The sequence below is a fragment of the Rhinolophus hipposideros genome (genome assembly GCF_964194185.1).
Source record: "Rhinolophus hipposideros genome assembly, chromosome: 3".
In the NCBI taxonomy this organism is placed as follows: domain Eukaryota; kingdom Metazoa; phylum Chordata; class Mammalia; order Chiroptera; family Rhinolophidae; genus Rhinolophus; species Rhinolophus hipposideros.
In genome coordinates this window covers 88,315,047-88,342,195 of record NC_138049.1, presented here as the reverse complement: position 1 = coordinate 88,342,195, position 27,149 = coordinate 88,315,047, and the positions used below count along the sequence as shown (strand labels likewise).

The window sequence follows — 27,149 nt, the reverse complement described above, 5'->3', positions numbered from 1 at the left end:
AGCAAGGGTGGGCGTGAGGGGGAGGGTGAATGAGGGAGGAGGGAAAGTCTGCAAACAAATGGGCCACTTATCTTTGGGATGTCTTTCTACCTTTTCCTACAGCTGAGTAGCCTGGGGGCAAGTTGTCTGCCAAGCTTCCCCGCCCGTGTAAACACTCCGGCACCAGCTGGGGTTTGGAATCTGCTGAGTCTCTGCCAGCTGGCGACCTGGAGATGGGTCAGATTAAAGGAATGCATAATGAGTGAGGGGGGTGGGAGACAGAGGCTGTATTTACACAGAGGGGGTCTGCAGGGGTCAGTAAGGTGCTGGCCAAAGGGGCCTCTGGAAGTGGAAAAATATGAAGCGAAGAGGAAAAGGGGTTTCACTGTGCCCGAGCACCATGCCCCACCCAAATGGCCCAAGGCTGTTATGTTCATTTATTTTTTTCCTTTTAAAAACTGACTTCTTTGTCCCCATCTCAGTCCCCCTGCACCCTCCCCCCACATCTCCCAAACCAATTACACACAGCCCTTTGAAAGTTTCGCAGCTGGCTGCTTGAGAAGGCTCAGCGTCATCAGACAGCTCGGACACTCAATCCTCTGCAATCCCAATTTGGGAACGTTAACACGGAAACCCAAGCCACGTGCTGACAAGCAGGCCCTGGGCCACATTCAGCCCCAAACCAAGGCCAAGCAGGGGGAGAGCACAGATAGCCAGCAGTCCCAGGCAGCCATCCTGGCCTCCAGCCTCACAGAGCCGGCAGATTCCCGATGCAAAGCCCAGGGGGCCAGGAATCAGAGGAGACAGCACACCGGACAGGACCACCAGGCCATCAGTCCCTTCTATGGCCCCACAGACGGCGCGGGAGCTGAGGACAGGAGCAGACTGAAGTCAAAAGTCCTGGTGGGCACTGCTGTCCACACCTGCAAGGAAGGCCACCTGCAGCCCTACTGAAGCACCTGCAAATATGTTAACCCCAGATGCTATATACGTTACTAAGAAGAGGAAGCAGGCATCGCTGAGAGCAAAAGAAACAAGCACTGGGTGGAGGCAGGAGACCTGTTCTGAGGCGGCTCAACCACAAACCAGATGTCGAGGCTCAGGCTACTGCCAGCGCCTTCCCTAGGCTTTGGGGCTCTTATCTTTCAGAGGGTGTTCTCCAAAGTCCCTTTGCTTCCATGGAGTCTGCCACACGCTTCGAGGACAGGGATTCACCTACAGCTGCAGGGTTCAAGCCTGGCCCTTCTCCCTCCTTTGAAATCCCTGCCACAGTGGCCACCTTTATTCCAGTGACATTCAAATCTACTTTTCCTACTCAGATGTTTCTCCTGGGGGACAGTCCTGCATCTTTACCTACAGACCCCCTTCATCAACTCCCACTCGGCACGCCAAAAATCAAACTCTGCATCTTTATTCCAAAAGCTGGTGCCCAGAAGACATTCCTAGATTTGCCCGTGCCCCAGGCTGCAGGCAAGGACTCCCACAGCCCCCCACCTTCCCTTACTGCCACCAGTTGGCTTTTTCATTTATTATGTTATTAAATCCATTATTTCCACTCACAGTGCTACTAATAGCTTCACACTGTCATCTCTCAGCAGCCTGAGAAGAGGCTTCTAACTGGATTCTCTGCCTCAGGACTCAACCCACCTTCCTCCCCTCTCACCATCCTAGACAGGGCAGCCAGGCTATTGGTAATATAAACGGTACACACCCCTGTCATGACCCCCCACTGCTTATAGGATAATCTCGCTTTAATCTTACTTTACTGAACCTCTTTCCCTCTCCACCCGTGATTATCACGATTCCCAAACAAATTCAGCACAACAGCCCTGCGTGTCCTAAAGCATAGTCTAGAATATTATTCCATGAAATACTCTCTATGGTCTACAGATTTGTTTGTACAGATACATAATATTCATTACTACTGTACTAAAGGCTCTGACAAGTCTTGAAGTAAAGACATTTGTGTGGCCTAGTTTTTTCCAAGTGTATCTGGCCCAGGAACTTCTTATAGCATTTCATCTATTAGCTACTCTCTTAGATTCTCTAAATGCCTTTTCTGGCTTTGAAAGCCAGCCCTCCTTCCATTTGTGTGTCTGCCTTGACTTTCCTTCACCTCTTCGGGAAGCCTCATCCCCCATCCTGCCCGTGCGGCTTCCTTCCCTCACACCTGAAGCACCAGCCACCTATCTACCTCCTTGAGAGGCAAGAGGGCACAATGGTTCAGAGCCTAGATTTTAAATTCAGGAAGACCTGTGCTAAAATCCCAATTCTACCCTAATTCTGAGGTAGAGTTGTTCAGCTTGCTCGCTCGGTGTAGAGAGAGATAACAGTATCTATTAGAGAAAACTGTTGAGGGGATTTGTGGGATTAGAAGGTCAAGTGTAGCACATGACCTTGGCACATCACAGTATGCACAGTATGCAATAAGTGACAATCAGTCCTTTTTCTTCTTATTTTTTTATTTTGGCTTTCTGTGTAACTTCCAGATGGGAAGCCACTGGAAGCCCAGGGGCTAAGCACTGTCCCATCCCCCACCCCTCCACCTACATAAATCCACTTCACCTTCTACCAGACAGCAGGTAAATGCATACCTTGGGCAAGGAAGCAGAGCCATCAGCTCAAGTCTTATCAACACTAAGGAAGAGCCTGTCGGTCCAAAACTCTTCAAGGCAGTCAAGTCCTATAACTTCACAAAAGCCCCCAAATGTTGCCACCCCACCCGGCCCCCACCACCTACTGACTGCACCCCTGGAAGGGCAGAGAGGCCCTTTGGAAACCAGAATGAATACGTCTCACCCAAAATCATATTGGGTGGTCCATTTCCACAGCCCCATAATTGGGCAACAATGGGCTGCCGCGTTAGGGTTTAAACTTTAAAGTTTCAATTGTTGTATTTAAAAGCTTAAATTTTTACCACAGGCCATTTCATTCATGTGACTTGTTCAGTTAATATCTGGAACTGAGAAGTTTCATTTCCACTTCTAGTCAATCCTGACCTGTGTTTTTCTTGATGTTTTTTGTGCAGTCTTCTCTGGATGGTTTAAAATACACCCATTTCACCCTCTGAGCCACTCTTCAAAAGGCTTCTGAAAAGCAAAGCTTTTATTTGTAGCAGGTAAGAATGACATCTCTAAGATTCAGGGCACAGGCTTATCTTCATAGCATCTCCTAGCTGCTCTGCTGCACCAGCCCTCCCTCCTGCTCCAGTGCTCTCTCACATGTATCCCGCACACCCCCACTTCCACTCCACACTCCAGCTTCCCGCCCTCCCTCTTCCCCCTTCACCTTTCCTGCTCTCCAAGCAACAGGCTCTGTCACTAATCCAAACCTGCCATCTCTCCATTTCCAAAATGAAAACAGCTTTAAAGTGCTTTTCCTGACCATCAAAATATAATACATTTTGTTGAATACACACACACACACACACACACACACACGCACACACACACACACACACACAAGAAATAAGCATAGAGAAAAAGTAAAAATCATTTGAAATTCTACCACAACAAAGGAAACCACAGGTTATACTTTGATGATTATCTTTAGAGATACCTTTCTATAAAAATAAAAGCAAATCCATAAAAGGCCCATACAACATGTCATTCTGTAATCTGCTTTTTTAAAAAAATCACAACCATATGATTTGGACATCATTCTATGACACTGCATATGGAATTATGTCACCATTTTAAATTGATCTAACAAATCCCTTTAATGGTAAGCATTTAGGAACAACCTCATCTTTTTAAAATGCTAACATCTCAAAATATTTGGAGATAATATTGAGTGTGGCAAAAGCAGAATTTGGTCTCTGCATTTTCATTACAATCGTGAAAAACCATAGTGTCCAGGCATAAGAACAGAGTGAAAATTAAATCAGTTGTGCTCAGTGGAAGAGTTTGAAGAAATCTGTTTATAAAAGTGGCATTAACACAGCAAAGAAAGTCCTTCAACAAAAACAACTCGTAAAGTGCAAAATCCCCAGTATTTTTTTAAAAATGCAATGACAGTGAGATCATGCCTCAGTGTAAAATAGTTCAAGCGGCTGATTTCCACTTAATTTAACCTCATAGTTTTCTTCAACGTGGAAAAGGGAGACAGCAGTGCTGAAGCCATTTGATCTCTGAGAAAGGGAAAAGATGAGAGGTAATTCTGGGGCTTGAGGGACTTGGGGGAGGGTGCTCATGGGGAGGACCGTGGGCTGGGGGCTCAGGCTCAGAACTCACCAAGGAGAAGCCAATGGACTCGACCTGCACATGTCTTAACCGTCTTGGTGGCCCAGACAGCAACGTTTGAATGTAAAAAGTGTATCTGGTACAGGGTGAATGTACAAACTCTGCATTAACTATAACACGAAAATGAGAGGCACAGAAAAATGGCTGCCGAATGATGGCTGCATGCAGCAGTCATGCAATTAATTAATACATTCATGAGTAACTAACACCAATGGCGTCCTTACTGGATGTCAGGCTCTGCACATGCATTATTAGCTGACTCGATCCTTCCAACAACTCAGTGAAAAAGGCACAATTCTTTTCATTCCAATTTTACTGACCAAAAACCTGGGGCACAGTTAAGTAACGCTATCAAGTGATCTAGTATCTAGCTATGTATCTGTAAGAATCAGGCAATTTAAATTCAAAGGCTGCACTCTCAACCTGTACCCACTTCACGGTGTTTATAAGCCCAGCACAATCTGGCACCGTGAAATGGAGACTCTGGGTACACATCCAGATGGCTAAGGCCTCAAACCTGCAGCCTGTTTTCCAGGGGAAAGAGAGCCCGCGAGTTAATCATCATAATAAACCTTCTCTATGAGGAGCTCTATGTACTATACAAGAATGCCACGACTGTCTTTCACTTTCAAGAGGTCTCCATGGAAATGCACAAAACCAAAAGAGACCTGGACCCAGTCCTCTCCAATCTGTTTAGTTTTACACATGCCCCTAGTCTGGGACTTTGGCCACGTCACCACAGTCATTTTTTTCAGTAGGAAAACAGACTAAAGGCACTTAGTAATAATCACGGAAGTCATTCCCGGAGGAAGCTGACCTTGCAAGCTGAAGGACAGTATATTTAGCTTAAACACGACGGGTGGAAGGTCTAAGAGACTATATTTGGGCAAACCGTTGATTTGGGGTTTGGTGAAGTTCTGGGTTTGGCAGCAGCACCCTTCTCCCACCCTGCCCCCGCCCCAGGCCACGTGGCTCGGCTCCAGAGCTTGGCTCTCACACAGGCAAAATCCACCAACTTCTCCCCAGGCTCTGGAGAGCCAAAGTGGCACAACTACTCTAAGGAATGACGGGGTGAAGAACAATCAGCAGGTCGCCAACAGGAAGCCAGAAGAGAAGGAACCCAGAAGCACTGGGTGGTAGTGTGGTCCCATCCTAGGAGCAGAAGTCCCCCTAGGATACAGTTCCATCAGGAGCGCCTCATAACTCTGGCCGTACTGAACTGTAACCACTGGTTTTCTTACCCATCATTCCTCCTCATTAGCCTGAGCAGGGAGTGTATCTTCATCAGCTCGGTGTCCCTGGCACCTTCAGGAACTGGTGTTCAATAAATGTTTGTGAAATGAATTTAAAAGAGTTCTGGAGGTTGGTCACACAACAATGTGACTGTACTTAACAGTACCCTTAAGAAATGGTTATGATACTAAATTTTATGTTATGTATATTTTACTACAATTAAAAAAAATTAATAGCACATATTACAGAAAAAGAAAGATAGTGGCACTTAGATACTTCTAATGCTCACTGTGTGAAATTTGGTGAAGTGTGGGTTGAATAATTTGAGTTTAAGAAGTATGGCTGACAGTTTAATTAGATAACTATTATCAACAGCGAATCATGATTTACTGGGACAAAAAGACACAAAGAGGTGGAAAATATTACACTCAGTAGGTTCTTCCAGCTAGAAGTTAATAAAATGACTTCTATTACTAGTCTTTTCTTCCAGAAAGACTCAATAAAATGTGTAGGTGGTTAGAGATGTGGCTCCAAATCCAGTCAGGAACCTCCACTCCAATAATTCAACAAATACACTCTTCCTTACACACTTCCAACCCTGTCTGGGAAACCACCTGCACTAGTACCTCCTTGTAGGGATGGGAGGATGGTATTTCACAAAATGAGATTTGTGGGCCATTACTAAATACCACTTGAAAAAGATGGTCAGATAGGCCTGAGAAACACTGGATGCTATTTTAGTAAGTTTATATGACATGTGAATCTCCAAGAAAGGGGGCATGGTAGGAAGAGTTTCACATACATCTCTGACCCAGAACCTCCCAGCCTCCCCATTACCAGCCCCAGGGATTTCAGGAAACATTAGTATAACAGACATGATGGATTATTTGGAATCTCCTGAGTTGAGATCCTGGCTCCCCAATTTACTAACAGGGTGATCCTGGGCAAGTTATTTCAGTTCTCTAGGCCTCAGTCTACTTCCCTTTAAAACGGAGTACGGAACTTGGGCTCTGATGTCAGATCAAGGATCATTTATGAGTAAGGGGAGCCTGGTCACGTTACTTAAGTCTTTCTAAACCTCAGTTGTCTCATCTGTAAAATGGGAGTCATCATAGTATGTATCCACTGTGAGGACTGAATGAGAGAATACAGGTAAAGCACTTATTTCAATGCTGGGCACCAGGTAAGCACTCAATACACATTTGTTATCTTTGATTCTATAAAATGTGAAGTGCTACACAAATGTCACCATCCTTTAAGGACCAAGCCAAGTCCCACTCTTCTTTCATGAACCTTCTCTGATTGCCAGAACCTAAAAGCTCTCTCATCTCTGGGCTTACACAGCTTATAAGACTACAATATTGACCACAAACTTATCTGGCATTTAGTCATATGCTGATACATAATATTACATCTTACCTTGGTATCTAGTGAGTCAAATATAATTCTTATTTCAAGTTTCTTTTCTCCCAAAATAGAATTGTGGGGAGCTAAATGAATTTAAACGCAATGCACACCTACTGTAAAAAAAAAAAAAAAAAAAAAAATGTTTGAAGGGAAACATATAACTTTGAAAGTTAAAGTCTTCCATAACCTATCTCCTAGAAACAGTCAACGTTGACAATCTGCTGTGATCTTTCCAGATTTTGCTTGTGCATATATATTAATAAACATAAGGTTTTTATTAAAATGGGCTCATCCTATACATACTAATCTATAATCTACTTTTTTTTCCCCTCAGACATCAGTCCGTCTCAATAGATAAAGAAAAACCTTATCCTCTTAAACAGCTATAGAGTATTCCATTGTATGGTTATACCATCATTTACTTAAGCAGTTTAATATAGATGGATATTTAGGTTATATGAAATGAATGATGGCTTTAGGGCAAGAGCTGGGTCCTGTGTATTTTGGCATCTCCATAGAGCACAGTGCACGTGGTAAAACCTCAGTAAATTCTGTTGTGTAAACTGACAATATTTGTCTCTGAATCACAAGTGATTATTAGGCCGTCCTCTATTAAACAGAGAACTCTCAATAGCCAGCATTGTTGTGTGAAGCCTGGATAATAATGAGCAACAATGCTGGCCCTGAGATACAATTTTCAGATCAAAGACAAATTGTTCAATATAATTTCAATGTTGGTTCCTTTCCCTATTAAAATTATTTGATGACCCAGCAATTCCACTCCTAGGTAACACCCATAAAATTAAAAATACTATGTCCACACAAAATCTTGTACACAAATATTCATAGCAGCATTATTCATCTACTATGGTGAAAACACCCCAAATGCCTATCAACGCATGAATCGGTAAACAAAATGTGGCATTTGCATACAGTGGAATATTACTCAGTCATAAAAAGGAATGGAGTACTGATAAATGCTACAGCATGGATCAACCTTGAAAATATTAAGCTAAGTAAAAGAAGGTAATAACAAAAGTCCACATGTTATATGATTCCATTTACCTGAAATGTCCAGCATAGGTAAATCCAAAGAGACAGAAAGTAGATTAGTGGTTGGGGAGTCGGGGAATGATGGGAAGTGACTGCTAACTGGTTTCTTGGGAGAGAAGGGGATGACGGACATGTTCTGGAATTAGCTAATGGTGATAGTCGCAAAACATGGTGAATATACTAAAAATCACTGGAACTGGAGACTTTAAATGGTGAATTTTACGATATCTGAATTATTTCTCAATTAAATAAGGAAAAACAAATGTTTGAGAGCTGGTTATCAATTGGTAATTCTCCTTTATCACTTGTTTACTGAAAGAATATTACATGATAACCACCAGAATGTCGTGCTGTACTGGGTGCTGGAGACACGAGGTGAGCCAGATTTTCTCCTGCCCTAGAGTCAAGCCGTGGAGAGTGTCAAGGCCACACACCATTGAGGTGGGGCAATAACTGTGACAGGGAACTTGGAATGCTGAGGCAGAAGTAAGTACCCTGCCCAGGGGCAAAGGAGGGACTTCCAGAAAAAGTGGGCTGTCATCTGAGGAATGAGGAGCAACTGGCCAAGGGAAAAGAGGGAAGAGTGTCCTGAGGGAAGAATTTGTATGAAGGGCCAAAGGCGAGAGAGAAACATCATGGAGGGGCTGAAAGATCATCAATAGGGAAGAGCCCCCACGACCCAAACATGCCAAACAATATAATCGGACTCCTGTTACACACAGAAGAGTGTGCGGAATGCTGAGATGAAAACAGTGAACAAGGTGATCAATGCAGACACAGGCACAGCTTTTAGTATTTAACTGCGTATTTTCATGGATACATGATAAATAGTCTATGGCTAACTGATTCCTTGGTTTGAACCAAGGGATTTAGAAAGGACACGGATACTTTGTCAGTATCAAAAAAAAAAAAAATGCAAACTCACTTACTCTTGGATCCAATCATTCCACATTGGGGAAAATACGCTCCAAGATATATCTGTATAGGTACAAAATGATGTACGTACCAAGCTATTCATCGTAGCATTGTTCATAAGAGCAAACATTGGAACAATCCAAGTGTTCACAAAAAGGGACTGGTTAAATGAATTACGGTGAACCTGCAAAATGAAAGACTATGCAACTTTGACACGAATGAGGAAATTCTCTGTGTACTGATATGGAATCATCTCTAGGTTATTTTGTTCACTGAAAAAGGCAGGGTGCAGAGCTGTGCACATAATACACTTTATTTTGCCTAAGAAATGGGGCAGGAATACACACACATAGGTAGATATGTAAAATCCACCATACATCTATAGCTGCTTATGTTTGCATAAATAAACCAAAGAAGGATACACAAAAATTAATGAAAGTGGCTACTTGGGGATGGGGGAGGAGAACTGGATGAGAAGAGGTAGGGCAGGGACACTTCTCAATGTATTCCTTTTTTTTTTTATTTAATGTATTCTTTTTTAACGTTTTTGATTTCTGAACGTGACTGTCGTACCAAAGATTACCTATTCAAAAAATTTCTTTTTTAAGCTTTAAGAAAAGGCTAAGATTATAGGTTCCCTGTCTGTATGCACATGCTCAAGTAGCCAGCAATCGGCATGTGTTCACAAGCACCTCTTACCGGTTACCCGAGAGCCCAGAAGAAACAGCGTGAATGGCAAATCTGCAAGTGACCTGCAGCAACAGAAAAGCAATGCAAGACACACACTGTCCCGTGTTTGCCCTGGACCATCCTCCACCAATTCACACCAACTACGCGTCAGGCACAGAGGTGCTGAGGACACCGAGAAAATGGGAAGCAACCCCTTCTTTTTGAGGGGACTCACAGCAAGTGCAAGGAGCCAGCTGTGACCTTCCTAACACAAATCTGACCAAATCATCTTGTGCTCAGAAATCTTCAGTGGCTCCCTATTACCTAAGCTGAGGAGCAAGTCCACACTTTGGAACACGGGCCTTCATGACCCAAATGCTGCCCGCCAGTCCAGACTCATCTTCCATCACTTCCTCCCTTAAACCCACCTCCCCCACCCCACTTTGACAACACAGAGCCACTTGCCTTCTCCACCTCCCCCTTCTCTATCCTTCACACATGTCATCTCTGCCTGGAAATCCCTCTCCTCAGCAAGTCTGCTTGACCAGCACCCTCAGGCCACAGGCCCAGCCCAAACTTCTCCTTTTGAAAATGAACTGTCCCTAACCCTCCCAGAGCGGTATGCTCCCTTCCCTGACTCTCACACTGCACCTCGTACACACAAGAGCAGCAATGACACTGTCACCTCCCTAAGGACTCTTGGCTCTGTGACAGCAGGATCTTTGCCTTTTCATCTTTTCTCCTAGCCCCAAGAACAGTGCTTGGCACAGAGCGAATGCTCAGTCTAAGTCTGGCTGAATGAATAAACAAGAGACATACAGAGGCAGACAGAAAGCGGGAATGAACTCTTAGGGTCTTAAGAAAGGCCAGGGAAAGCATCCTCAGCAGGCGATGCCTGTGCAGTACCAGAGATGGGCATGAAAGGAGGAGGAGTCAGATGAAAAGGGAAAGACTGGGGGGCGGGGGGCGGGAGGAGCATGAATAAGAGCAGGGAGGCATGAAAGAAGAGGGAAGGTTCAGGAACCACAGGTAGGTGGTTTGTGATGATGGTTCAGGGCAGGGGCAGGGCCTAAGTGAGGTGCAGAGGACAAAGGCTGGTCAGACCTGGGGGACCCTTGAATGCCGTGCTAAGCAGCCCAGACTTTAGGTGGGCAGCATGGAAGGATTTGCAGTAAGGGCCACCCATGCTCAGCTCTGCGTCTGAGGACAATCAGTGGTAGTTATGTGGATGAGGGACCAGAGAGGAGTCAAGACAAGAGGCTGAGGACCAATTCAGGAGGTAAAATCGATGGGACTTTGTGACCAGATATGGGGGACGAGGCAAAGGAGAAGTGATGACTGGGGGTTTCTGTTCTGACATATGCACCTGTTTGATTAACCTCTTCTGGAGACTATGTAAACTACGGTCCATCATGGGGGTACGCAGAGGGCATTTAATGAAATCGTGGATGATGACCAATAGGCCTTGCTAAGAAGACCCCCAGGCGTTGCACAAGGGTGCTAGGAATCAGACAAGGGGAAAACCACATTGCATCTATTTCAGGAGTCTGACAAAAGTTAGAGATGGAAGGCCCATGACAGATCAGCTAGTCCTCATTTTGTCAAGCACACTTCAAAGAATTATTTACTGCCGTCCTGTTAGGTACTCCTGACAAAATATAAGTAGACTCTAGCATATAGTGAGTGCTCAATACTTTGTGAAGGAAGGCTACATACGTTACTCTGTCCACCAGCCAAATCCCCCATGTCCCTCCCCATCCCCACCTACCCCTAGAAAAGCCTCCAGAAAAAGTCCTCCCCTCCCTCCAATACTGGAAAAAACCCAGCGTCCTGAGTAAGGCCAGGGTACTTGAATGCAAGCCTCTACATGGCTTATTTAGCTAAATAATAAAAGGTAGGGGAAATGATGGTCCACCTAGCTGAGGCCCTACTTTTTAAAAAATTAGAAATCACATTCAATGTAAAAAATACCTTTTTAACAAGTCCAAGGAACGCTTCAGTAATCAAGTCACGCGAAGGCAACGCAAGACAGTAAGAATGATATTCATGTTCAAGGGCAACGCCACACCAACAGATGCCTCAGGGTTATAATAAGGTCTAGGGAAACGCTGTTTCTCCCTCCAGCTTTAACTGGTCCTTGCCCGCCCCACACAACTGCCTTGCTGCTCACCTACAGCAGATGGGGAAAGAGAGATGGGAGACAGGAGGCCTTGCAATGTCAGCAATCTCTGAATCAACACCGGAGACTTCAGGTGTGGGGGTCTGAGGGCATACTTCCTGGTTGGGATGGAGACTGAAATTTCAGGGCAGGGGCAGTGGGAGGAGGTGTGTGGATCGGGGCCACGGCCTGCTGACCACACACGTCATCTCCAATCTCATCCTCCACATGGTTTCCAAAGCAAACTCATCATGTCCTGTCCAGTCCAACTCTCTCCGCATTTCTTCCAGGATAAAGTCTCAACTCCTTGACCTGACCTACAAGGCCCTGCATGACCTGGCCCCTCCTCCCCTCTTTTCCTTTCCTTCCCCCCTTCACCCCACCTCCAGGGCATCCTATGACACAAGCCGGCTGAGTACCCACACCAGCTGCAGCCCTCTTCACCTCTGTGCTTTCACCTCTGTCTGGTGCCCTCTCATTTCCTTTGCTCTCCCTTGCCTTACCCAGCCTCCACTCACTCCTCCTGAGCTAGGAACCCCTCTTCCATTTTCCCAAAGCATCCCCTCTAGCAGACCACTACTTGGTGTCACCACCATGTGCTAGAACCAGAAAACTAACATGGCAGCTCAACGGCAGTACTCATTGTCAAGTGATTGTACTTGACTCCCTTTACCTGTCTCCCTTACTAGATGGTAAGGTTGTTCCCTGTAACTAGGGAATGTTTCCTTTTCCTATATTCCCAGAAGCTAGAACAACGGCCTCGCACAAAAGCACTATTTGATCAATGTTTGTAGAATGAAGGGGCAAAAGATTAGCATCAACTGAGACTCACACCCCTTGGGCCATGTCAGCAACAACCCGATTGGTGCGACTGAGAAGCCAGTAACATTGATCAAGTTACACGTGGCCACAGCTGCAAGCTAAAGGTGTGGTAGGTGGCCAGTGACAATCTCACAAGGCCATAACTGTCATGCCTCAACTATGTGGACCCAGGAAACTCAAGGAACAGTGGCTAAGACGCAGCTCATCCTCTTTGTTTTGAAACTCTAAAACAACCTCTGTCAACAAATATGTTAGCTGGCTTCCATTTCAGATCTTAGTGTCTTGCATAGAGGAGGCATATTTACTGAATGATTTTAAAAAAGAAAAAATTTATTAATGGACGGTGGTTGAATCGTGTTGAACGGAGATATTTCCCAGTCTGGATGATAAGAAGATCCACACAAAAAAAGTTTCTTTCATATTTCTTGGGTAATAAAGTACACCGCACAGCAGACCAATTTTGCCTTTTATTTAAGAACTCTGTTCACTGTGGCTTCCCAGAAATTTCTAGGGCCGAATCATTCTGGATAACCCAATTTTCCACATTGCTAAAGATTTGGGTATGGAAACTTTTAACATTAATCACTGTGGATGGAAATCTTAAAAATCTTTCTGAGTGTACTGTATACCTTTACTTTTTCATGAAACTACAGATAATCATTACGATCAAGTTCCGTACTGTACTTGTCTACTGTAATAAACTCAAAATCTACTGAAGCTGTTTGTTCTTATAGGATGACAGGTATTTGTGGGCTTTTTTTTTTATTTCTTATGACTTTGAAGTATTTAATAATGAATAGCCTTCCCAGCTGGCAGCTACCACCAGTCTACCTACCCCACCACTTTTCCCGTGTTAACTTCCTCTTTCTTCCGTAGTCTTGGGAACCAGATAAGCAAGCTTCCTATAACTCTATTAAGGTAAGTGTAGATGGGCTGTGGGCAAGGGCCTGGGCCACTGGCCTCGGCATGGCATACCCAGTGTCAGAGCATGGGTTCAGGGCCATTATCGGGCTGCTCTGACCTCCCTTGCACCCATTTTTATGTTCCAAATGATGAGCAGCTACAAAGAGTACAGTTGAGGTATCACTCCAACACTTTTCAAAGGTAATAAGAACAGTAAGTAACATGTATTGGGCTTTTACTCTGTACCAGGACTTCTCCGAAGTGCTGTATTTGTAGTAATATTTCTAACATATTTTATATTAAACTTTCTAATCGTCCCAACTACTCGATGGCATATTATTATCCCCATTTTACTGACAAGGAAGCTGAGGCACAGAGAGGTTAAATAATTTACCAAGATGACACTGCTAGGGCATGGCAAACCAGAATTTATACTCTGGCCACCTAACAGTCCCCTGACAGAACCACACCACAAGGATCCCTTACTATTATATCTATAAAAATAAACACTCAGAAAGCAATGTGTAGACAGACCAGCGCTGTCCAACATTTCTGCGATGATCGAAATGTTCTCTATCTGTGCTGCTGAGCACTCGAAATGTGGCTAGCATGACTAAGGACCTGAATTTTTAATTTCCTTTCATTTTAATGATTTACATTTAAATAGCCAAATGTGACCAGTAGCTACCTATTGAATGGCACAGGTGTGGACTAATTTTGGTGAGGGAAAATTTGTGATATTTCAAACACTAAATATAATGGATAACTCCTCCTTGAAACTAGCTTCAGAAGAATGTAATTAAGCACTAATGTCCTCTAATATCTTCTCCACCCCATACCGTTTTTAATTCAGTCTCAAAATTTTAAGAAAGAAAAGACGCCATTTGGTCCGAGCAGTTGCAGAGAGGCCTTCCAGATGAAGTGGGAGCTTGCAGAAGTAACCGTATTAGTTGGCAGGCAAAGCAGTAAGAGTACTGTTCGGGTGTGGGGTTTGGGAACAGCAGATCACAGGTCAGGTTTCAGACACTAGATTCACCCTATCTGAAACAAAAATACGCCCACAGATGAGTGGATGTGTGTGTGATGAGCATATCATTGAATAAGAAAATACATTCAAGCCCAGGGCCCCAGGCCACATGTAGAGAATTGGTATGGTACAACCTAACTTGGTAGGGCAGTGTCCTCTTCTTGCTCATCCTGGGTCCCCTGGTCAGCCTTGGAGAGGCCATAGGGCCTCTGACACGGAAGTCACAAGCCGACCCCTTCCCCCACCCCTGACGATTCCTTTCTAATATATGGATTTTCTCCTTCCCCATCACTGGTTCTGCTAAGCTATGTTATATGTCAGACCCAAATTTAGGCTAGAAACTGATCTCAACTCAAATAAGAAATGAAACCAAGAGTAGAAGTTGAGACACAAACCCAGTTGAGGCACAACTGTATTCTGACTAATCCTAAACCTATATGGCTGGGGGGAGCTGCCCCCTTCCCTCTTCTCCCAATTTCTAAATGGCCACTTGAGTTTGATACACATTTTCCAGCCCGGGTCTGCGCAACCACACTAAGAAGACAAGACTGCGCCATACAATAGCTGACACCCGGAGGAAGCGAGTCGAGTGGAGAGGTGAAGGAGCTGACCATGGGCCACACAGCTATTTAGTGGCAAAGCCTGGGCAAGAACCAGGCCTCCCAGGTCCCTGTCCTCACCCCTTTCACCACACACCTCACTGCCCAGGCCACAGCGCATGTCTCCAACACTCTGGAAGAAGAATGCATGTTCACACTTCATGCCAAACCAGTGACCCAACTGCAATTTAAAAAAAAAAAAAAAATCAGCTATCAACCATCCCTTTCCACCTTAACATCCCTCTTCCAAACGACAGTCACACAATCCTTACAAACCAGTTCCTTCTCGCCCATCGAAGTCAAAAGCTGTTCCAGTGCAAAGTCAAAAGTCGATCCAGTGCAAAGTCAGACTACAAACTAAACATACTCAAAACTCCAGAAGTGTTGGGTCTGAAAAGTTGTGAGGAATTCTCAGCAGGAAACAGGCATTGTGAAGCAGGCCCTGCCATTTCCTGCAGGACTCCAGGAATTGCTGGAGGGGAGGCCTGTTTATCCTAGGAATGCTTCTCCAGGTCAGGAGTCCCCAGACTGCTCTTAACCTTCAGGAAAGGAGCTGATAAGACACCCCTGGCATCTCTAAACCTAACGCCACATTCTACATTCTTACTGACTCTCAACGCTATCATTTGGCAGATTCCAGCACCACAGCAGGCACACAAGCCAGATCGTAAACACTTGGTGACCAACTAGTGTGGTCCTGGGCATGCCGCAAAGCAAGCAGGGAGGTCAACAGAGGAAGTAGGGGCACGTCTGTAAACATTACGTCCCTGTCCTTCATCCTGAGGTGGGCACACCCTTCTGCCTCCCCAAAAGACATATAAGTCTTCCTAATGGTAGTGAGTCACTACAAAGTCTCTGTTTAAAAGTCTCTATAGAAAGAGAATATCTATACCTTTATAATAAACACGAAGGAACAAACTGACGACTGATACTCTGCACCTGCAAAATTCAGGAGCTTTATCAAGAAACCCTCTCCCTACTTCAAAGACAGGGCAACTGAGGCTCGGAGAATTTTGTCCTTCTCACCCTAGGTGTGACTGTCACCTCCACCAACACAAAAGGAACATTACAGATCATGTTTGGAGTTTGATAGTTAAAATCTTAAGAAGCCATATGGACGGTTTCAATCAATAAAGGCCTCCCAGTACTAAAAATTGCACCCATGCGCCCACACACATGCACGCGTGTGTACACACACACACACACACACACACAACCTTTGGTTAGCTCACTGATTTACAAAGCTGTAAAGTACACGAGTACCAGCTGTGCCTCACCAGACATCTCAGAGTGACTGCCACTCTTGTCCTCTGACGACTGACAAGCCCACACTCAGGGTGTTAGGTCTCAATTCAAGAAACCACCCCGTTTCCACCAATACCAATGGCTTGAGGCTGAGGCCCAACAGTCTATAAGTTGCACCTGCCACGTACATCAGGTTCAAGACCTGACTCCTACCCACAAATAGTTTATCAGCTTTACGCTACCACACTGTGACCTTTGGGAGGACAGGGGACCCTACCTTATTCATCTGCATTCCCAGAGCTCAACACAGGCACACAGCAGGCACTCAGCAAACAGCTGCCAACTAAATAAACCCAGAACACTTGAAAATGTATCATTTTCAATGCGATTTATAGATGATGTAATACAGAATTGTACACCTGAAATCTATGTAATTTCACTAACAATTGTCACCCCAATAAATTAATAAAAAAAAGAAAAAGAAAAAAAAAGAAAATGTATCATTGTCAAGGCTTCTACACATACATTGGCATTCAAAGGTAGCATCTAGAATGCCGATGGGCAGATGTGAGCAAAATGTACTAGACTTGAGTCAGAAGATGCGGGTTCAAGCCTCAAGTTTGCCAAATATTCACTCTACTGTCCTGGGCAAATCTCCCAGCCTCTAGAGGTGGGGATCTTATTTGATGACTTCTAGGTTTCCCTTTAGCCCTTCAACTTGTAAAATGCGAAGAAAAGATGTGCCGTTGAGCTATGGCCACAAAATTAACTTGATGATAAGGGCAATGAAAACAAAACAGCCAGAGGCAGCTTCTCTTACACAGATATTGGCTCCTAACAGGCAGTTGTGTTTTTTTATAGTATTAGTCAAAGCCTCTGCCCATTCGCTTATGTTCACATGTGATATACACATATTTGGGTCATTCTCTGTAGTCTCTTCCAGGGAGATGCAAATTTCAATGATTGTTCCAGGCAGAAAAGCTTCCAAGTGGAATAATGACCTACAGACATTACTTCCAGGTAATAAACAGATTCCACTCAGACAAAGAAAAATAAAGCAGCCTGTGGCTACATTCCGTAGACACTCCATTCATGGAAGCACCGGGGCTGAGCTCTAAATGTGAGCCAGACGTGGCTGAATTCTTATTTTGGCTCCAACTCTAATTTGGGGCTGATGGTCTTTGGCCAAGTCTCTCTTCTAGAAGCCAGGCTCTGGATGGGTATGACAACCCCTATAAGCCATCCAGATTAAAGCTAGGAAAGCCATCCAGGGTAAAGCTAGGAAAGCATTTCGCAGCTGTAAGGTGTTGCCAACCCCTGAAGACAAATGAGAAAAGCCGGCAAGAGGCAAGGTGGCTCAGGTGGAGAGCCACAGAATAGCGCCTCACCTAACCCTGGGTTCCACAAACTCAAGGGAGGGGCTCCAGAGACCTCAGAGCCCTGCGCTCACAATCTGGCTCCATTTCCTCTGCTGAAAATCAAGGAACCTGTGTGAACCTACACTTCCAGAAGAGCGTCTTGCAAAGCTCTTTAAAGCACACAGCTAGCTCACAACGTTAACCAGCTGTGACTTAGATTTGGTTCTCTTCTATGGGGGAACATTTGAGACACTGGAGGTAAATCAAGGCAAAGCATTAGACTGTGTCAAAGATAAAGGTCTGCTCATGAAATAAGAGGCTGTGTCAGGAGCCATGTTAGTAGTTTTACGGTTTTCTTTTCCTTTTTTTCCCCTTTCTTTAACCATTAGGTACCAATGGATACCAGATACACAGCGCTGGATAAAAAGGTTAAGAGATAGCATCAGGAAAGTTCCACCAAAGCCTGCTAATAGTGCTCTCACTGATTAGAAAGCACTTCTGTAGTTTGGGAACTCTAATCCAGTCTTATCAACCCTCCGGCTTTGTCATTTATCAGGGTGGGAACAGGAGGTACATCAGCTATGCCACAGAGTGATTTCTGGGGCCTTTCCCCACGACAAAGCAGATCAAAACGGAGCTCATGCCTGCCAGAGTGAAGTTTTCACCATAGCAACACATGTTACTCTACAAACAGTCAGAACTAAGACGCTCTGTTGCGACTGGTCTGAACAGTGCCCCCGCGAAAGGAGCAATTGAGGGTTCAGACAACAGAGGGAGCAAGAGAAAAGTGGCCCCTGTTTAGCTTGCCGGGCTGCCTCATCATGGTTTTTCCTCCTCCAGCACAGCACCTTCTAGTACATACAGCCTATGTCCTTATGAGATGGATGGCAGAGAAACCATGTAGAACAGCCACACCACACGTTCCCTGAGGAAAAGAGGGACCCCAGGGTAGAACGATCACCCCCTTTGCAAAGCAAATGGCTAGCACTGGAGAACTTAGGGAAAAGGGCTCATCACAAAGCACAGCACATCTAGAATGAAATAAAGCTGGGGTACCCAACCAGCCGGTCTGATGGGGGAACATGTACTCACAGATCTGACCATGAAACCTATAAAATCATCATCAGTGGGGCTGTTGAGGCCATCAATTTAATGCCCACGTGCCAGGCACAGTACTGGGCCAAACAGGTATCAGTCAGGGTTAAAACGTCACTAACACCGCCTTTCTGGGTATCACATTTTGCCAAGGGAAAAAACAGGCATAACCAATGGGCCTTATGTTCCACAGGACAGAGTGATGCTTAACCAGGAGAGAAACTAGTTCCAAAGTTCTGCTCTGTTGCTCAGATCACTGAGCAATGCATGTAAAAATCCAGCCACAGAACAAGGGCACCCAAGAGAATCAGCAACCCTTTCCCGGTTTCCCCTGACTAATTTCTCTAGAACACCACTGATGGACTACGTCAGAGGCTGGAGAGGAAGATGCAGAAAGCCAGAAACTATAAAAGCTGGCAAAGGAATATCTTCCAAAGTGCATTAGATGTTAAGTCAAAGAAAGACAATGTATGTCCACAGAGGCCCAGCTGTGCCATTTACATACCTCTTTGTATTAACAATATAAGCAGGGCTGTTTTGTAACACTAATATTAAAAAGACAGGACCAGAAACCTCCCTGTATGATGCTGCCTAGAGGTATGTCTGGGAGGATGTGAACTGGTGCCAAGGAACCCAGGTGCTAACAGGTGTGATGCAATGGGCTCTCACTGTACATGCTGCAAACGCATTAGCCTGCAGTCAGTCAGCAACAGGGAAGAAGGTGGTTCCTGGAGAAAAGGTAGCTCTACACACTTGGCTCCAAAACAATTAAAATGCAAACACCAGCCACTACCCAAAAATTCCTCTAAGTCCTAAACCCTTAAGTCATTAAAGGCCAAACAGGAACCAAACTTACAAATGACGGGCCCAGAATTTTAGAAACACTTCCTTGCTGCAAGACCAGCACTGTCTGAAAATGAGCTTTAAAGTAAACAAATTTTTTGTCTCTAAATGACATTTTAGAGGTAATGTGTAAGTAGCTTTCTCTCTGTTCCATGAACCCCCTTTTTCTCATTCTGTATTTACTAATGAGAGTTTCCCTCTTTCCCTGCCTGTGTCTGTTTGAAACGTGGCACTGAACGGGACAGTGGAAAGTGAAGGGAAAGAGGGTGGGTGGAGAGACTGCTTTCAAATCTGACATACACACAGAAACACACACACACACACACACACACACACACACAAACTGGCCTCCCAAACCCTGAAGGATGGCCAGGCCAGACTCCTCCTGAAAGAGGACTGAAGGACCAAACTGTTGAGTAGAAAACTGCCCTTGTACCACCTCTCGGGAAAGCAGAGTTAAGAAAGAGAAAGCTGGAAGGGAAGGAGGGGGAAAATAAAGCTCCACATTCCTGACATTTTTCAGTGCTGTGGCTGCATACAACAGCTCTATTCCAAAGAGCCTGCAGGACAGAAAGAAAACCTGGGTTTAGGGGAAAGAACCTGCCCCCTACCTTGGAAATGGGAGAAGGTATCTTAGCATGGCCCAAAACTAAGCCAAAAGGAGAGAGAGTCACCCTTTCATGTGTATTCCCAAAAGGAAGTGATCCCAAAGGAAGGAATGTGGAGTCATCTCCCAGGGGACAGAACTGAAGTCCTGGGGTCCCTGAGGGGGAAATGAAAGCCCCTCAGAACGATGGTTAACTGACTAGTGAACTGGGGAAAGGGCATGGCAAGAATGAGATGGAGACCAGTTAGGACCCAAGCTGAGGCTGCCTGGGGTCAGAGGAGAGGGGCCCAGCTCATTGGCAGACTGGGCAGGGGACCCCCGAAGGAGGAGTGGCCAGGAGACTCCCTTTGTGGGAAGAATTATAAATGAGTTTTCCTGACTCAGCTTCTGAATGAAGGAATCCAAGCTGTGCCCAGCTTAGAAACCCAGGAGCCTGCAGTCCTCTCCTCTCTCGTTGTCTGCCCCCTTCCTCTTCCACCTCCTCTGTCCTCACTTCTAGGGAAAAGTGTGTTAAGTGCTGGACTGCTCCCCCCAAATGCATCTCTACATACACACCACACCTCCAAGGGAGAACCGAGAAGACCCTAAGTGACACCTAGTAAGTCCTGTGCTGGGTTATGAAGAATCACCCCCGACTTGACTCCAAATGGGAAGATGCCCACATGTGTTTTTCGGAGGTCCCTAGACAAGTAACAGCTGTTTCTGCTCTTATATGGTAGGGAGAACAGAGTTCCAAAAATCTGAATTCCCCCAAAATATCTATCTGTGGAGAGTAAGTTGGTAGGATCTACTACGTACCCAGCACAGAGGAACACGCATCCTTCATAAGGGAATTCCTGCACAGCCTTCCTTCTCCCAGATCAGCACACACTGGCAATCCCACACTGCACCTTCCAGAGAAGGAGACTCCTACCCTATAAGCCCAGAAGTGTGGGTCTAAGGTTCTACAGGATGAGGGTAGTGGGAAGAGGGAGCCTGCAGGCACTTCCGTCAGGGCTCTTTCCACACATGCCCCAGTCCAGTCCCAAGATGGGGAGGAGGGGAGTTTTTTTATTGGTTTGTTTTTTTTCCACCCTGGGACTTTCTCTCTGTCAGGTACTCGGAGAAAGGGCTCCTAGCACTTTTCAACTCCCACAGAGTTCCAGGTTTAATTTAATCCACTGGACTTTCTAAGACTATAGAACGAGGGAGGGCAGAAGGTACCAAGCTCAAACACTACACAGCGCTTTTTGAGTAAAGATAAAGCAGGTAGAGCCACAAACCTTAACAAATGACAGAAACCGTAGAGACAGCCATAAGGCTACGCAAGAGACTTTGCTGGCTGCAAAGCATGTGGCCGTGAGGTCTACAGCTGTCACGTGTGTCTTTCTAACCACACCCTCCAAGACTGGTGATATGGCATTGGAAGGCCTCTTAGAATGGAGGACAGCAAATAGATACAAATAGGACAGAAATAGGACAGAAAGTACTGGCTGGACAAAACAAATTCTGTCTTAGTTCATTAAGCTATTATTATAATAAATAATAACAGGGCTTCAGTGGCAAGTGACTTGTATTTTCACATTTGCAGAATCTGTTATGGTTTTGCGGCTTACATGATCTCAGTAAACATTACGATCATCTCATGAGGAAGATAGGTTTTGCCAACCTCTTTAACAATGGGGAAACTGAGGCTGTAGGGAAAGACTAGGTGACAGAGCAGGGACGGGGACACAGGGACACCCTGGTTTGACAACATCCTTTCCAATATACCATGAGAGCTGTAGAGTGGGAGAAAGGAGGGGGAGGGGGCTGAAGTAAAGAAGCACTACCAAAAGCTGGAGAGCAGACCCCAATCCTAGTGTCAGGTTTATTTCCTACAGACCCTGAATCCCAGTGAAGCACACATTCACACATCTAACCCTGTCTTGGCGACCATATAAATGTAAACACGGGACTACTTCACCGGCCAATTAGGACCCTAGACATCGTTAGAGAGGCAACGGGGAATGTGGAGACAGAGAGATACAGAAGGAGAAATTAGCCACACTACCTTGTTTCCCCGAAAATAAGACCGGGTCTTATATTAATTTTTGCTCCAAAGACACATTAGGGCTTATGTTCAGGGGATGTCCTCCTGAAAAATCATGCTAGGGCTTCTTTTCTGGGTAGGTCTTATTTTCGGGGAAACGTGGTAGGAATCCTCCATCTCCAAGGCAGTTTACAAATGGTTACAGCTTCCTAACCCATTCCTGAGAATGCAGATAAGCAACCCTACCCAGAAGGGAGGACAAGGCGAGGCCACAGAGAAGACCACTGTGAGAGTAAGGGGAGTGTCACTCACCTATCTCACTTCTGAGACAAGATACACCGCAGCAAGCCCTATACTCAGTTTCCTCTAGTTCTTCTCACTTTCGAATATCACAGTTTTCTCCCTCTCTCTTGGGGGTAGGGAGTCCTTCCCATCAGACCCCTGGGATCCTGACCCGATGGGGCTTACAAAAGTCTGTTCTGTGAGGCCTGCACCCGCACACTGCTGTTGGGGGTAGGACCCCATCCTCTCTGCCCTAATCCAACAGTTATGAGAGAATCACCTTCCCCCTAAAGGCAGAGAGTATCCCCATCCCTCTCCTTGGCTCTGTAACGGGGAGAAGCTCTGGGTACACCACAAATGGACCTAATGGAACAGTCCACAGAGTGATAAAAGGTATATAAAAACTGGCCTTTTAGGCAACAGCAAAAAACAGGGCGAGGGGGCAGGCGGGAGGAAGGCAGAACGGCACTGCTGGGATGGGGCCAGGGCCACACGTGAAGACCCCTAGCACGTTCCGGAGCTAAGGATGCAAAAGACCGAGAAAATCAGGTGGGAGGTGGGAAAGGGTCGGGTTCCCTCCCACTGGAAAAGCCCAGAAGAGCTGGCAGCCACTGCTTGGGAGAGGGAGTTGTGCAATGACTGCGGGTCTGGGAGTCTCCGGGCTTGGCTCCCGGACACCAGAAAGGAAACCCCACTGGTCGGGCCAGGGTGGCAGCGCTGCGGTTGATTCGAGGCCAGGCTTGGGATTCAGGGCTGCAGAGGGAGCTGCAGAATAGAGTGGGTGCCCAAGGGTCCCCGGAGCAGGGCACGGCTGGCACAGCGCGGAGCTGGGGGTTGGGGGGAGGCGGTGTTTGGGCTGACTAAGAGGCCAAGGGGGGTACAGTGCACAAAGCCGGGGGTGCGGATAACGTACATGGCAGCCCCGCGCTCCAGCTCAGACAAGGACCGCTGGGACCTGCAGGGGTCCCCCGGGCGGCGCGCAAGAAAGGGCACCCCCTCCCCAGTCTCGCTCACCTCGAACATAAGCCCGATGAGGACGCAGAGCACCAGGCAGAAGCCGATGTCCGCATGGTTGTGGATGACGAACTCCTGGCTGAAGAGCGGGTAACTTTTCGTCCTCCTGCGGAAAGCCATGGCAGCGGGCGCGCAGCGGCCGGCGGGGCCCGCACCCTGCGCTCACGAGCCGCAGCGCAAACTTCTCCAGCCCCGGCCCGGTCCGCCCGCCGGCCCGCAGCCCGCTCGCCCTCCCGCCAGCCGGCCTAGCGCCCAAGAACTTCTGGGGCCCGCCCCCTTCCTCCGCCCGCCCCCGCCCCCGCCGCCCGGAACCGCCCCCGGCCGCAGCCCCCTCCCCACCCGCGGCCCGCAACTCTGCGCGCAGGGCTGGCTGCGGCCCCGCCTCCCGCGCGCTTAACCCTCTCGCCGCTGGGGCCGCGCCGGGGGCGGGGCTGGCGAGCGCGGGCCCCGGACCCCTCGGCCCCGGCGCCCGCGGCTGCGCGCCCGCGCTGCACCCCATCGCATTGCCGGTGTCGCGGCTCGGCCGCCGCCGGTGCTGCGCGAGCAGGCCGCAGGGGACGCGGACGCCTGGCCCTGTCCCGCCCGGACAGGAAGTGGGCCCAGGTTTCCCACTCCTCGGCGCCCGCTCCTTCCTCCGCGGGAAGGGAAGGATCGGGGAGGCACGGGCCCGCGGAGGGCTGGGCCGAACAGCCGGAAACTCTCGGGGTTGCGGGCTGTGGCCCTGGGGCGCTGAGAATGGTGCGGATTCGCTGCAGGGAGGGAATCTGCACGCCGGCCTTCTCACTGTCCGCAGCGCCCTGCATGGAGGATAGATGAATGGACGGTTAATCCAGTATTTATTGAGAGCGTGCAGTGAGCGAGGCGTGATTCAGATTGCTGGGAATATGCAGCACACAAACAAACAAAAAGACTCTGCCCGGGGAGCCTGCGTTCCAAGTGTGGGGAGTGGATGGGTGGGTGCAGTTTTGCTTTCTTAACTTTTGAGACTTGAACTAGTGTAAATTCGTTTTACCCGTCCTGCCCGACCTCCAGTATTAATTGATCTGAAGAAGTGGAAGAATAAACACGGAAGACGAAGAAAAAGAATTTTCTCGTTGAAAGTGTTCAACATTAAGTTTTAAAAGTACTCCGGGAAAGGACACGAGGTAGTTTTCATAATTTAATTTATATTGGCAAATAATTGGATTTATTCCCACCAATAATAAAGGAGTCAACTAAACACTTTTTAGATGTGCAAAAATACAAAATGAACAAAGAACTATTAAATTCTTACTCTTTTATTAGGCCCATGGTTATTTCACTTCTAAGTAAATACAATTTCTTAAAAATGGTACAGTGTAGGAAACGTGATTAAGATGGGACTTAAGGAGTCCCTAGATAAATTTTACATCTTGAGTTTCTTGACTCTTCAATATTTAGCATACTGTCTTCAGTCTTTCATTCCTTTAACAAGAAAATGAGAGAGTGATGCCTATATTGAACTAAACGTCATTTAATTTCAAGACTGACCTTTCCTAAAGTTGGACCTTAGTGTTATGAAGAACAGAAAGATCAAGAATTCTGGAGCATCTCAATTTTTCATCTGTGAAAAGGTGTTGCCAACCAAACTTAAATGAATCAAGAGGCTTTGGCTAGAAATAAATGATAAAAATTTAGTCAAGGGTGTTGGGGTTTGCAAACCAGAAACACAACTGGGCAATACCCAAGGTGTTCCTGAAGAAGAAAGAAAAGCTGAGGGTTCTTACAGTAAAAAGTACGTTCATGAAAAGAATCAGTCCTTCATCCTTAGCTTCTGGAATGGTCTGAGATGGTAATCCTCTAGATGACCGGTGGTCTGGATAGTGGACCTGGATGGAGTGGTCTGGATACGTGAACATTCTTTCTTTAGTCCTTCAGGGGGTAATCGGAGGGTTATCTGAAGGTTTGATGTATGTCCAGGCATTGATGCAGGGCTGGAAAGTTCAGAAGTTTAAGTTCCCAGGCTATAAAACAAGAATAGAATCATTTCCTCATACCTCAACCTACTTGGTTTTAGTAATTTAGCAGCTTGACTGTAGTGACTCCATTTTATTTCTTTATTCCTTAGTATTCAAATTTTCAAACTGCAGCCATCTTTATTAAGTTGAACCCTATGAACTTGGTTTCTTTATAGATCAAAACTGGAATACCGGCATTTCAGATGGTTCAAACTAATAGTTCCCTAGTGTTTCCCCATGAGCATTCATAAAGGATGTTGTGGTGGGAATTTCTTGCAAAAGGTGGGATGTAGTCAACCTCCTAGCATTAAGAGTTTAGGCTGAAAGTCCTGGGAGGCAGTTAGTTATTACACCTCCACATTTATATATAAGAAACCTAAAGGAAAGGAAATAGCTTAACCAGTGCCCATACTGCTGACTGCCAGCCCTGGGCCCTTACAAATGTAAATGAACAATTAGACATAGGGTCCTTAGATGCATGGTTTGATATTTCACTACCTTGAAACCCTATGGAGGAAATATTAGACGCCTACTTCACAGCCGTCTCTAAGTACTAGTTTCAAAACCATCTTCAACCCAAAATGGATCTCTTCCCAACCCTTCTCATCCAATTAGTGATGGAGCCTATGAATTTTGACCTCAGCATCTCCCACCAACTCCCACTTCCACCATTCTTCACCTGGCCCACACTCACTACCCATGGATAGCCTGCCTCTAATATCTTCTCCTTTAACACACCCATTTCATTAGAAACGCCTACTGAGTACCTACCAAGTGCCAGACACTGTGCTAGTTACTGAGACAGAAACATAAGACAACCCATGTGTCATAGTTTTAAACTACATCCTCAAGTTCTTTGATATTACTCCCTTCAAGAGGTGGCAACCAATCTCCCCACCCCCTTGAGTGTGAACTGGACTTAATGGCTCACTTATAACAAATAGAATATGCAACTAGTAAGTAATGGTGCAACTTCCAAGACTAGGTCATAAAAGGTGTTTTGGTTTTCTTTTTCTCATCTTGCATCACTTGTTCTGGGGTATGCCAGCTGCACTGCTGTGAGGATACTCAACCAGCTTTATGGAGAGGTACACATGCAGGAAGCAGGGCCCGCTGCTGAAAACCAGCACTAACTTGCCAGGCTTGTGAGTGAGCCATCTTGAAAGCAGATCCTCCAGCCCCAGTCAAACCTGCAAATGACTGCAATCCCAGCTGACCTCTTGACTGCAATCTCGTGAGAGACCCTGAGCCAGATCCAGCCAGGTAAGCCAATCCCAAATTCCCTGACACCGAGCAATTGTGAGACAATAAACATTTGCTGTTTTAAGTCATTAAATCTTGTCATTGATTATGCAGCAAGAGGTAACTAATAACCCTGCCGGAGCTTATAATCTTTTAGAAGAGATAGAGGCATCGTTACAAGTCACTGTGATGATGGTGACTCAAAGAACAAGTTGAAATGTATAACCTATGAATGCAAAGAAAAGGTAAACTTAATTCTGTCTGGGGCATAGGGAAGAAGACATTTGGGCTAGACCTCTATCTAGAAGGATTTTACTGACAGAGAATGTAGAAATGGGGTAGGAGATGAATTATGAAGAGTTAAGGTAGAGCTGGATTGTAATGGTTTTGAATGTCATGATATAAAACAAGTGTGACTTTCAATGTATACATATATAAGTCCTCACATGGTATACTTTAAATATCTTACA

The 27,149-nt window shown here is 46.1% G+C and overlaps 1 protein-coding gene and 1 long non-coding RNA gene across 2 annotated transcripts in view; one reads left to right on the top strand and one right to left on the bottom strand.

Moving 5' to 3' along the window:
- Positions 1-23,715, bottom strand: part of TRAM2 (translocation associated membrane protein 2) — a 75,853-nt gene extending 52,138 nt beyond the window's left edge. The window contains exon 1 of the mRNA XM_081033299.1: positions 23,462-23,715. Coding sequence (XP_080889425.1) covers positions 23,462-23,581 — 120 coding nt within the window. The 5' untranslated portion in view covers positions 23,582-23,715. The remainder of the gene's footprint in view (positions 1-23,461) is intronic.
- Positions 23,716-23,882: 167 nt separating this feature from the next.
- Positions 23,883-27,149, top strand: part of LOC308495914 — a 5,722-nt gene continuing 2,455 nt past the window's right edge. Inside the window, exons 1-2 of the long non-coding RNA XR_013993077.1 lie at positions 23,883-24,606; positions 26,486-26,700. This is a non-coding gene — a long non-coding RNA (uncharacterized lncRNA). The remainder of the gene's footprint in view (positions 24,607-26,485; positions 26,701-27,149) is intronic.